Source organism: Mobula hypostoma, chromosome 3 (assembly GCF_963921235.1).
Source record: "Mobula hypostoma chromosome 3, sMobHyp1.1, whole genome shotgun sequence".
Classification (NCBI taxonomy): Eukaryota; Metazoa; Chordata; class Chondrichthyes; order Myliobatiformes; family Myliobatidae; genus Mobula; species Mobula hypostoma.
The window spans coordinates 211,007,249-211,020,785 of record NC_086099.1 but is presented as its reverse complement, the minus strand read 5'-3'; the positions used below and the strand labels follow the sequence as shown (position 1 = coordinate 211,020,785).

At 44.8% G+C, this 13,537-nt stretch overlaps 1 protein-coding gene across 5 annotated transcripts in view; it reads left to right on the top strand.

Annotated features, from left to right (window-relative positions):
• Window positions 1-13,537, top strand: part of dpp6a (dipeptidyl-peptidase 6a) — a 1,586,533-nt gene that overhangs the window by 1,479,473 nt on the left and 93,523 nt on the right. For all 5 annotated transcript variants that reach the window (XM_063044436.1, XM_063044438.1, XM_063044435.1 and 2 more), the window contains exon 14: window positions 2,988-3,079. In XM_063044436.1, coding sequence (XP_062900506.1) covers window positions 2,988-3,079 — 92 coding nt within the window. The remainder of the gene's footprint in view (window positions 1-2,987; window positions 3,080-13,537) is intronic.

Sequence of the window (13,537 nt, the reverse complement as noted above, 5' to 3'; positions counted from 1 at the left end):
AGTTAATATACTCGCAAAATATTCTGATGCAAACTACTTCATTAACCTGTTTATTCATTTATTTACTGAGGTACAGCGTGGAATCAGCCCTTTGAGCGATGCCACCTGGTAATCTCCTGATTTCACAGGACAATTTACAATGGCCGATTAACCTAACAGACTGTGGGAGGAAACCAGATCACCCAGAGGCAACCCAAGTGGTCACAGGGAGAACATACGAACTCCTTACAGGCAGAAGCAGAAATTGAACCTGGGTCACCTGTACTGTAAAGCACTGTGCTAACCACTACACTACCGTGTTGCCCCCATTATACAAGAAATTAACTACTGTTTAAAATCCTCTTTTAATTACATTGCTGATTGCATTTGCCATTACAATATTACAGGAATATGTTTCTGAAGGCTTTTCTTTCACAGATATCCTTTCCAGCCCATCACATGAAATGCCTTAAGCTTATTTTCAAATTAAAACAAATTAGTTATTTCAGAGAGTGACGAGACACATCTCCAGCTTTCCAGTCTTAAGCAAAGGTACCGCTGAGGATTGTCCGCAACATGAAAAGATGTGGAAGAAAGCACTGGGTGGGTGGAGGTTTCCCAGTATTCAGGGTTATTTGAAAACCAGGATTTGTTACAGCAGATTTAAGTGCAAAGAGATTGTAAAATAACAGCATAGTTCCTAGCTATTCAACTTACGGGAAAACTCCCTACAGTTTGGGCAATGCATTTTGTAGAACCGCTTTCTCACCACTTCAGTGACCTGGGTCTAATTCCGATCTGAGGTGGTGTGCGTGTGTGTGTGTGAGTGTGTGTGTGTGTGTGTGTGTGTGTGTATAAAATCTGCATATTCACCTCTAGGTGGCGCCATTTCCTCCCACATCTCAAAGATAGGTTAATTAGTCACCATAAAGTGCCCTTTAGTGTTTAGGTAGATGTGTGGGGAATTAATCAAAAGGCAAGGGGAATGAAATAATATTATTGTAAATGGACAACACAAAAAATACCAGAAGAACTCAGCAGGTTCCTATGGAAGGAAATGGACAGTCAATGATTTGGGATGAGATCCGACCAGAACTAAAATTTACAGGAGAGATAGCCAGAGTAAAAAGGTGAGGGGAAGGGGTGAAGCAAGAGCTGGCAGATGTTAGGTGGATCCAGGTGAGGGGGGTGGTGTGATAGGCAGATGATGAAGGAGGAGGGTGGGAATGGTGCCAGAAGCTGGGAAATGATTGGTAGAAGAGACAAAAGTGCTGAAGATGATGGAACCTGACAGGAAGGTGGAGCATGGAGTTGGGGAGGGGTAGGGTGAGGGGAACCAATGGGAAGTGTGCGTGGGTGATGGGCAGTTGAAGAGTCATAGAATCATAGGGGAGTACAGCACAGTGACAGGCCCTTCAGCCCATCTAGTAAGTGCTGAAACCATTTAAACTGCCTACTCCCCTCGACCTGCATCAGGACCATAGGTCTCCATACCCCTACCGCCCCTGTACTTCTCTGCAACATTGAAATCGAGTTCATATACACCTCTTGCGCTGAAAAACCCTACCTACACCCCTCATAATTTTATATACCTCTATCAAATTTCCTCTCAGTCTTCTATGTTCTACGGAATACAATCCTAACCTACTCAATCTTTTCTCATGACTTAGGTCCTCCAGACTCAGCAACATTCTTGTAAATTTTCACTGTACTCTTTCAACCTTGTTTACATCTTCCCTGTAGGTAGGTGACCAAAACTGCCTCACCAATGTCTTATAAAACTTCAACAAACATCCCATCTTCTGTACTCAATACATTGATTTATGAAGGCCATTGTTCTAAAAGCGTTCTTTATGACTCTATCTGCCTGTGACACCACTTCTAACGAATTATGAACTTGTATTCCCAGATCCCTTGGTTCTGCCACACTCCTCAGTGCCCTGCTGTTCACTGTATAAGACCTACCTTGGTTGGTCCTACTGAAGTGCAACCCCTCATACCTGTTGGCATTAAATTCCATCTGCCATTTTTCCAGCTGATGTAGATCCCTCTGCAAGCCATTACTGCCTTCCTCACTGTCCACTACACCCTCAAACTTGGTATCACCTGCAAATTTGCTGATTCAGTTAACCACAATATCATCCAGATCATTGATATAGCTGACAAACAGCAAAGGACCCAGCACCGATCCCTGTGGCACATCACTAGTTAAAGGCCTCTAGTCAGAGAGGCAAGCCTCTACCACCACCCTCTTTCCCACAGAGCCAATGTCTAATCCAATTTACTACCGCATCTTGAATGCTGAGTGACTGAACCTTCTTGACCAACCACCTCTGCAGAACCTTGTCAATACCTTGCTAAGGTCCATGTAGACAACATTCACTGCTTTGCTTCATCCATTTTCCCGGTAACTTCCTTGAAAAACAGTATAATATTGGTTAAACATGACCTACCATGCATAAAGTCATGCTGACTATCTTAATCAGTCCACGTCTATCCAACTACTTATATATCTAGTCCTTAACTTTCCCACACCTGGTTTCAGACACACCAGCCTATAATTTCCTAGTTTATTTTTGGAGCCTTTCTTAAACAGTGGAACAACATTAGGTATCTTTCAATCCTCCAATACATCTCCAGTCACTAAGAATGATTTAAATATCTCTACTAGGGCCCCAGAAATTTCTACACCTGCCTCCTGTAGGGTCCAAGGGAACACCTTGTCAAGCCCTGGCGATTTATTCACCCCGATCTGCCTCAGGATAGCAAACGCCTCCTCCTCTGTAAAGGAGGGAACAGGGTGGGGAGAAAGTGGGTGAGGGTCTGTTTCTATGCTCTATGGTTTAAATGTATCAGTAAGATCTGCTTACATAAGCTGAAGAATTTTTGAAAGAGCAAAGCTTTAGATAAATGTGTGACGTCACTGGTAAATAATCAATAAAGAGTTTGCGCTGAATGGGACTGACTCAGACATGTAATAAATATGATTCTCTTACCTCTTTCTCCAGGTTAACAACAGTATCGATAACTTGCAATCCATCACCTCCGGTAACTGGGACGTGACGCAGATTTTGACATACGATGAACTTCATCAAAAAATGTAAGTCTCCGGGAATGGTAAAAGCAAGTCATGAGTAAAGCAACAATCTACTCTTTTGAGAAAGGGGATCAGATACCAATCCAAAATCAAAACCAAATCAAGCTTAATTATCATTTAACCATACATTGATACAGCCAAATGAAACTGTGTCCCTCTGGGACCAAGATGCAAAATATACACAGCAATTTCAAAACAGTGAGCAAAAAAACGGTCACGCAAAATAAAACATACTGTATATGGTCCAAGATCCTGAGAGACATGGCCTGTAAATTGATGGTACAGTTCCCAGCAATCCAGCCTGTCATTGAAATGATCAAACACTGGAGGGCAGTACCAACAGGAGAGGCAACCCCCCCCCCCCCACAACCGAGCACGGATGCCATGCTACACTGCCTCTAGTGTCTCCTCACCTGAACTGCAGCAGCAGGCAAGCCCACGGCTTGAGGCCTAGTCCTCACTACAACCAAGGCTACACAGCTCCCACGCCACCTGTCTCCCCACCAAACAAAGCCGATGGCATCTTATATTATCAATGCTCAACAGGGTTTTGCAATTGCAAGAGAACCGTCCAAGCCAATCACCCATAGTTACACTACAGTCACCTTTGTGCACCAATGCCAGTGCCTTTGAGTAGCAGACAGCAATGGTCTGCACCCAGACCAGCTTCCCCCAAACCCAGTCCAGCTCCTCAAACACTCGAGCCAGCTCCTCCGATACCTGTACTGCTTCCTTCAACATCAGGCCAGCTCCTCTGACATCCCAGCTGGCTCCTTCTCTGACAAGCCAGCTGGTTACTCTGATCCACAAGCAGCTTACTAATGGAGTAGACCTTCTGTATCAGAAGTTCTTGGAGTCCAATATAGTCTTGTGATCATAAAAAAAACACATTTAACAAAGAAAAAAACACCTTTGATTGGCACCCGAGAGGCCACTACAAAGTGCTGCAGGAATCAGCAGGTCAGACAGCATCCATGGAATGGAAATGAAGAAGCAGTTGACGTTTCAGACCGAGACACTTCATCAGAACTGGAAAGGAAGGGTCTCGGCCTGAAACATCAACTCCTTGTTCATTTTCATGGATGCTCCCTGACCTGCTGAGTTCCTCCTGCATTTTATGTATGTTTCATTGGACTTTCAGCATCTGCAGACTTTCTTGTGTTAATGAGCCAGAGTTGAAGTCTTTATTACACCATGTGCTGTGTTTTTGTATCTGTCAGAACCACAGCTGCCTTTTCTCTAGGAACCATGAAAATAAAGGCACTACAGCAGTCTGAAAGGAAATCAGTAACTTAGTACTTTTCAGACACAGTGCTTTACAAAGAAGCTCAGGAGAAGACATATTGTATTGAGTACAGGAATTTGTGTTGAAGTTGCATAAGACATTGTGAGGCCTAATTTGGAGTATTGGTTGCATTTCTAGTAATCTACCTGCAGGAAAGTTATCAATAATATTGAAAGAGTGAAGAGAAAATTTCCATGCTTGTTGCCGGGACTTGAAGACCTGAGTTATGGGGAAAAGGTGAATAGAATAGGACTTTATTCACTGAAACATGGGAGAATGCGGGGAGATTTTAAGGAGTTATACAAAATTGTGAGGGATATCAGGTTGATGAAGGGTCTTTGCTCAAAACTTCGGCTGTTTATTCCTTCCGTTAGATGCTGCCTGACCTGACGAATCCTCCAGTATTTTGTATGTGTTACTCTGGATTTTCAGCGCCTGCAGAATCTCTTATGTAAATGTAAACAGACTTTTTCCACTGAGATTAGTTGAGACTGGAGCTAAAGGTAATAGGTTAAGAGTGAAAGGTGAAACATTCAAGGGGAACACGAGAGAGATCGTCTTCACTCAGAGGGTGATGAGAGTGTGGAACAGGCGGCCAGCAGAATTGGTGGATGCAGTTTTGATTTCAGCATTTAAGGGAAATTTGAATAAATGCATAGAATAGAGTGTAAGGAGAGCTATGGTCCTTAGGACTAGGCAGAATAGAAGGTTTGCACTGAGTGGTAGGGCTGAAGGACCTGGTTCTGTGACTCTAAGAGAGTATGAACACACTTCCCTCAGGCATAAAGTCCTTCATCCGTACTCCCCCCAATATCCTCTATACCTCCCCTCCTTCCCCTTCTAATTCATCTTCCCCTGCACCTACCGAACCCTCCTGTCTCATTCCCATTTTTATCTGTCCTCGGCACCACTCCAAACTGCACTCCACAGCCATTGTGCCCAGTAAACCTTCCTCACCTCCCTCAACCCTCCTCAGTGCTACTGCTGTCTGCTTGCGTGCAGGACAGTGAGTTAACTGGTTTATTTGGCATACAAATTCACCCCTATTAAAGTTACACCCTAAGCTTTTAACAGTAAGTGTTACAAGAACTTAACAGCCACAGTGAGAATTAGCATTTGATCCTGAATTGAGTTAGAATTATATAGTTATAACCCTGTGCTGGTGAGGCAGAATTTATTGCCTTTCAAGCGTATAAATTCTTTATTCTCTAATTCTGTTCAGAACCACTTGTAAGAGGCAGTAAATGTAGCAGTTTCACCAGCCCCTCTTTTTAATATAGATCTACTTGGAAGAGTCCAAGTGTGAAACCACTTTCTTGAAACCCTTTCAACCATGAAAACTATTAAAATTTCATCTTCTCTGTCCTGTCTTTTGTAATAGATCTGTGTTGAAACCATTGATAAAGTGAATGTCAGCTGGCCTTGGTTTTTAGCCTTTGTATTTACTTTGTCCTTCCTTGCAAGGTTATATACTGTATCATATTTCCATTTTTGCTTAAGATACTGAAGGAAGTCATTTAGCCTGAAAGACGACGCTGACCGGGAAGGAAAATCAATTCCCATGTAGTTGACCCTCAGTGCTGTATTAGCGTGCTGACCTGGGCCTTGTTCTGAGGCTCTGTCACTAACATTCCCTGCAATCTATTTTTTCCTCATTTCCAACAATTCCACGACGCACCCGCACTGGGGACAATCTACAGTGGCCAATGAAACCACACCTCTGCTTGGTGCAGGAGGGCACTAGAACAAACCCACGTGGTCACAAGGAAAACGGGCAAAATCCATGCAGGTGTTGGACATTCTTGAGGTGGAATGCTGGAAGTCTGATTCACTGACCCCTGCGCGGCCTCGGTCATGGTGTGGACTGAGCCTCAGGCTGTGGTGTTGTGTGTCTGTAATCACCCGGAAGGGAGGTGCTGGACTTGGTGCAGTCCACCGGTGTGCCAGGGGACAGTGTGCCACCATATACAGGATAGAGTCGGTGCTGTCCTCTCGTGTTCGCTCAGCAGAAGACAAGCCATATTATGTTTGACTACAGACTGCTGTAACATTCATGGATTCGGGGCTTGGACTATATTTTTTGTGTGACTGTATTTTACTGCAAACCCATATGTGCTTTATATGCCTTGTGCTGTGTGTGACTGGTGGTACTGTGCTTCGCACCTGGGCCCTGGGGGATGCTGTTTCGTTTGGCTGTATGCATGTATAGTTGATTGACAATCAAACTTGAATCGAATTGAACAGATCGCATCAGAGTTTGGGAGATGTGAGGTCCTGAAACTATGCTATACTGTACATACAGTTACAGTATGGCTCAGTTTGTGATGGCTTGGGGAGCTGATTGATAGTACTCATACCTGGATACTGAAGGCTCCCACTACTGTAGGCAGTTTTACAGAGTGTTGGTCTCTGGTTTGATCTTAGATCGGCCAAGTCTAGCTGCAGTTTGGTACAGAGTCATGGTGTGTGGCCTATTTCGAGTGTAGCTCCAGTCTGGTACAGAGTCATGGTGTGTGGCCTATCTCGAGTGTAGCTCCAGTCTGGTACAGAGTCATGGTGTATGGCCTATTTCAAGTGTAGCTCCAGTTTGATGCAGAGTCATAGTGTGTGGCCTATCTCAAGGGTTTGAGATTGAGGCCCAGATCAGCCACACAGCAACAAGGGACACTTGCATTCTGGCCTCTTTTTGGTTGCTGTGACTTTAAAGCAAGGTCCTATTTGTCCTTCAGTGGATACAATAATATATGAAGAAATAATAAATGTATTTACCTTTAATTAAAACCATTATGTGTACTGATTGTAGGAGAAGATCCACGTTAGTCTGACAATGAGGTTGCCACTTCTGCCAGCATTGACTTGATTGGCCTAGAGGAGTCATTCTGTGTCGTAAGGAAATTATGGAAACAGGAACCAGTCATAGGACATAGAACAGTACAGCACTGGGACAGGCCCTTTGGGCCATGATACCCTCTCATTGCTTTCTAAACTTTCATCAGGTTTCCTATCAGCATCCAACTCCTCAGAGAAAGCAACCCAGGTTTGTCCAGTTTCCTCTTATAACTCACACCCTCCAATCCAGCCAACAGCCTGGTAAACATAGAAACATAGAAAATAGGTGCAGGAGTAGGCCATTCGGCCCTTCGAGCCACAAGCCATAGCCACAAGCGCCATATCTAACTCCCTCTTAAATATAGCCAATGAACTGGCCTCAACAGTTTCCTGTGGCAGAGAATTCCACAGATTCACCACTCTCTGTGTGAAGAAGTTTTTCCTAATTTCAGTCCTAAAAGGCTTCCCCTCTATCCTCAAACTGTGACCCCTCGTTCTGGACTTCCCCAACATCGGGAACAATCTTCCTGCATCTAGCCTGTCCAATCCCTTTAAGATCTTATACGTTTCAATCAGATCCCCCCTCAATCTTCTAAATTCCAACGAGTACAAGCCCAGTTCATCCAGTCTTTCTTCATATGAAAGTCCCGCCATCCCAGGAATCAATCTGGTGAACCTTCTTTGTACTCCCTCTATGGCAAAGATGTCTTTCCTCAGATTAGGGGACCAAAACTGCACACAATACTCCAGGTGTGCTCTTCATCTTTCCTGCAAACTGTGAACCATAAGTCCACAACCTACGGACTCAATTTCAGTGACTCTACAACTCAAATTCGTGCTATTATTTATTGATTGTTATTTTTGTGTTTTTTTTTGTATTTGCACAGTCTGTATCCTTTAGCACATTGGTTGTTTGTCCACCTTTATTTGTGTGCATTTTTCATTGATTCTACCGTATTTCTTTGTTCTACTCTGAATGCCTGCAAGAAAATTAATCTGAGGGTAGCATATGGTGATTTGAGAATGGATAGGCAATTAGGCAGAAAAGCGGCGAGTGGATTTTCTAATATTTATACTGTGTGTAAAGTGAAACTTGAAAGGGCAGATTATTCCTAAGTAGATGTAGAGATGGGTGAAAGAAGTTCATGAACATAGAAATCAGGAACACAAAATAATGAAAAAATGATGGGATTCTGGTCCTTATATTTAATGTAGCAGATGGTAGAAAGCATTTCACAGCTGCATAAAGATCTAGTTAAGCCATGCATGGATCACTAACATCTGTTTGGGGAACCACATCTTAGAAGGGGCACACCATGAATATGCAACAATGATGTAAAAAGAAATTGCACAAATTAAGTCAACATTCTCTGGAAATTAGCAGTGATTTGATCAAAGCTTTCAAGATGCAATTTGGATACATTCCAATTCGCCTGAGGGCGAAACAGGTCCACAGCAGATGCCGCGTCAGTGGCTTTTCACTCAAACCTAGCGTATCTGGACAAGTAAGATGCATTCATTTGGATGCTCTGCATTGACCGCAGCTCACATTCAATACTACAATCCCCTCAAAATGAATTAATAAGCTTAAGGCCCTTGGCCTAATTACCTCCTTGTGCAATTGGATCTTCGATTTCCTCACATGTCAGTGTAGATCAGCAACAACAATCTCCCACAAGGCTGTGTGCTTAGCCCCTGGCTCTGCTCGCTCTACACTTACGACTGTGTGGTTAAGCTCCAATGTCACATTCAAGTTTCTAGATGACGCCACTTGCGTAGGCCAGATCGAAGGTGGTGATGCATCAGCATATAGGAGAGAGATTGAAAACGCGGCTGAGTGCTGTCATGACAACCTCTCACTGGACGTCAGCAGGAGGAAACCGGAGCCAGTTCTCATTGGGGAATCAGAGGTGGACATGGTCAGCAACCTTAAATTCCTTGGTGTTATTATTTCAGAGGAATTTTCTTGAGCCCAAGCACATAAGCCAGACGATGCTGAGGATGTTCTACGAGTCTGTGGTGGCCAGTGCTATCATGTTTGCTGTTGTGTACAGGGGCAGCAGGCTGAGGGTAGCAGACACCAACAGAATCAACAAACTCATTCGGAAGGCCAGTGATGTTGTGGGGATGGAACTGGACTCTCTCACGGTGGTGTCTGAAAAGAGGATGCTGTCCAAGTTGCATGCCATCTTGGACAATGTCTCCCATCCACTACATAATGTACTGGGTGGGCACAGGAGTATATTCAGCCAGAGACTCATTCCACTGAGATGCAACACAGAGCGTCATAGGAAGTCATTCCTGCCTGTGGCCATCAAACTTTACAACTCCTCACTCGGAGGGTCAGACACCCTGAGCCAATAGGCTGGTCCTGGACTTATTTCATAATTTACTGGCATAATTTACATATTACTATTTAACTATTTATGGTTCAATTACTATTTATTATTTACGGAGCAACTGTAACGAAAACCAATTTCCCCCGGGATCAATAAAGTATGACTTTGACTATGACTATAAGTGTAATTATGAAGAGAGCACGTCAGCACCTCTACTTCCTTAGAAGTTTGCAATGTTTTGGCATGACATCTAAACCTTTGACAAACCTCTATAATTGTGTGATGGAGAGTATATTGACTAGTATAGAAACACCAAAGCCCCCGAATGAAAAATCCTACAAAAAGTAGGTACAACCCAGTCTATCCTGTGTGAAGCCCTCCATACCATCACGCAGATCTACACTGAGCACTGCCACAGGAAAGCAGCATCCATTATCAGGGATGCCCACCACCCAGGTCATGCTCTCTTCTCACTGCTGCCATCAGGAAGAAGGTACAGAGGCCTCAGCACCAACACCACCAGGTTCAGTAACAGTTATTACCCTTCGACCATCAGGCTGTTAAACCAGAGGAGGTAACTTCATCCAGCTTCACTTGCCTCATCAACTGAATTGTTCCCACAATCTAGAGACTCGCTCCTCCCGTCTTCAACCCTCTTCCTCCTCCTCCTGGACACCCCGCCTGGGCCTTCTACCTGCACTCGATCTTTTCATCTCCAACCGTCACCGGGACATCAACCGTCTCAACTTCACCACTCCTCTCTCCTGTTCCAACCTCACTCCCTCTGAACGCACAGCCCTCCACTCTCTCCGCACTAATCCCAACCTCACCATCAAACCCGCTGACAAAGGTGGTGCTGTAGTAGTCTGGTGGACAGGCCTCTACCTCACTGAGGCCAAATGGCAGCTCTCTGACACCTGCTTTTACTTACCTCTGGAATAGGCCCCCACCAAAAAACATCAAACCATTGTCTCCCGTACCATCACCATCCTTATCAACTCTGGAGACCTTCCATCCTCAGCCACTAAACTCATAATTCCCACACCCCGTACCGCTCGGTTTTACCTCCTCTGCAAGATCCATACCCTGACTGTCCCGGTAGACCCATAGTTTCTGCCTTGTCCCCCTTGTCCTCACCTACCACCCCACTAGCCTCCGGATCTAACACATTATCCTTCGCAACTTCTGCCACCTTCAACAGGACCCCACCTCTAAGCACATCTTTCCCTCTCCACCCCTCTCCGCTTTCCGCAGGGATCGGTCCCTCCACGACTCCCTGATCCACACATCCCTCCCCACGGATCTCCCACCCGGCACTTATCCCTGTAAGCATAAGTGCTACACCTGTCCCTACACCTCCTCTCTTGCCACCATTCAGGGCCCCAAACAGTCCTTCCAAGTGAGGCAACACTTCACCTGTGAGTCTGTTGGGGTCATCTATTGCATCCGGTGCTCCCGGTGCGGCCTCCTCTACATCAGTGAAACCCGACGCAGATTTAGGGACCGCTTCGTCGAGCACCTCCGCTCCGTCCGCCACAACAGACAGGGTCTCCCGGTTGCCACCCTCTTCAACTCTGGATTTGTCCATACATGGCCTCCTCTACTGCCATGATGAGGCTAAACTCAGGTTGGAGGAGCAACACTTCATATACCGTCTAGGCAGTCTCCAGCCCCTTGGTATGAACATAGAATTCTCCAACTTTCGGTAATTCCCTCCCCCTCCCTTGCCTGCCCCTATTTCACTCTTCCCCCTCCCCCAGCTGCCTATCACCTCCCTCATGGTTCCGCCTCCTTCTACTACCCATTGTGTTTTCCCTCATTCCTTCTTCACCTTTCCTGCCTATCCCCTCCCTGCCTCCCCTCCCCCACCCCTTTATCTTTCCCCTTACTGGTTTTTCACCTGGAACCTACCAGCCTTCTCCTTCCCACCCTCCTCCCACCTTCTTTATAGGGCCTCTGCCCCTTCCCTCTTCAGCCCTGACGAAGGGTTCCGGCCCGAAACATCAACCGATCTTTTCCACGGATGCTGCCTGACCTGCTGAGTTCCTCTAGCGTGTTGCGAGTGTTGCTTTGACCTCAGCATCTGCAGAGTATTTTGTGTTTAGAGACTTGCTTTCAAGGTCTCCTCATCTCATTTTCTCAATATTTTTTGATTCTTTCTTCATTGTTTGTTTTTCTTTTGCACACTGGTTGTCTGCCGTGTTGGTCGCGGTCCTTCATTAATTCTGTTATGGTTATTGAGTTTGTTGTCATTGAGATACAGCGCAGAATGGGCCCTTCCGGCCCTTTGAGCCGCAGCACCCAGCTATCACCTGATTGACCCTATTCTCATCACAGGGCAATCTAGAATGACCAATTATCCTACCAACCAGTACATCTTTGGACTATAGGAGGAAAGCAGAACACCCAGAGGAAACCCACACCGTCACGGGGAGAACGTACATACTCCTTACAGACAGCAGCAGGAATTTGCTATGTATAGTGACGTATATGTATTTTGATAATACCTGAATTTACTTAGAACTTTGAACATGTCACAGAACTGATAGGATAAATGGAAACTTGCCTTGCCGTGGATGCATTGGCATAATATTCAAAGTTCAAAGTAAATTTATTAAAAAAATCGCCATAACCTGCCGAGATTCGTTCTCCTTCACAGTAGAACAAAGTACAATAGAATCAATGAAAAACTATGCGCAAAGAATGACAAACAACCAATGTCTAAAAGAAGACAAACTGTGAAAATTTTTAAAAAGTCAATAAGTAAGGAAATAAATAATACTGAGAACATGAGTTGTAGAATCCTTGAAAGTGAGTCCATAGTTTTTTGAATCAGTTCAGAGCTGAGGTGAATGAAGTTATCCATGCTGGTTCAGGAGCCTGATGGTCGAAGAGTGATAACTGTTCTTGAACCTGATGCTGTGGGACCCATAGCTCTTGAACCTCTTTCCTAATGGTGGCAACAAGAAGAGAGCATGTCCTGGATGGCGGGGATCCTTGATAGATGTTGCTTTCTTGAGGCAGCACTCCTTGTAGATGCCCTCAGTGGTGGGGAAGGCTTTTCCTGTGATGGACTGGGTGTATCGATAACTTCTTGAGTACGAAGTTTTCATTCCTGGGCATTAGTATTTCTATACCAGACCATGTTGCAAACAGTTACAATGTTCACCACTATGCATCTATAGAAGTTTTTAAAGTTTTAGATGACATGCTAAATCTGAGCACAGCAGACACTCATGTGGCATCTGTTTTCCATTATCTTCAGGAAGTATTATAATGTTCTCTTCCATGAAGACAGGCACAAAATAGTTAATTTCTTAGAATATCCCTTATTGCCCAATTTAACTTCTCCTGTCCCATAGAAGATCATAGAAGTGTACAGCACAGGAACAGGCCATTCGGCCCACAATGTCGGGCCAAACTAGCTAAAAAGCAAATCAAAAACACCCAAACACTAATCCTACACGATGTCCATATCCCTCCATCTTCCTTACATCTATGTGCCTATCCAAATGTCTCTTGAAGGCCTCTAATATATTTGCCCTACCACCACACCAGACAGTCCATTCCAGGCAGGCATCCACCACCCTCTGAATAAAAAACTGACACTTCACCTTTGAACCTAGCCACTCTCACCTTCGATGCATGCCCTCTGTAATTAGACATTCCAACCCTGCGATGCAGATACTCTCTATCCACTCTATCTATGCCTCTCATAATCTTGTAAATCTCAATGAGATACCCTCTCAGCCTCTGACGCTCCGGAGAAAGCACCCCAAGTTTATACCCAGCCTCGTGTGATAGCACATGTCATCTAAACTTGGTAGCATCCTGGTAAACGTCGTCTGCATCCTCTCCAAAGCCTCAACATCCTTCCTGTCGTGGGATGACCAGAACTGAATGCAATACAGTTACAACATAACCTCCTGAATTTTGAACTCAATGCCCAAATAATATTAGCAAGTATTCCATAAGCCTTCTTAACCACCTTTGGTCCACTGGGGTCCA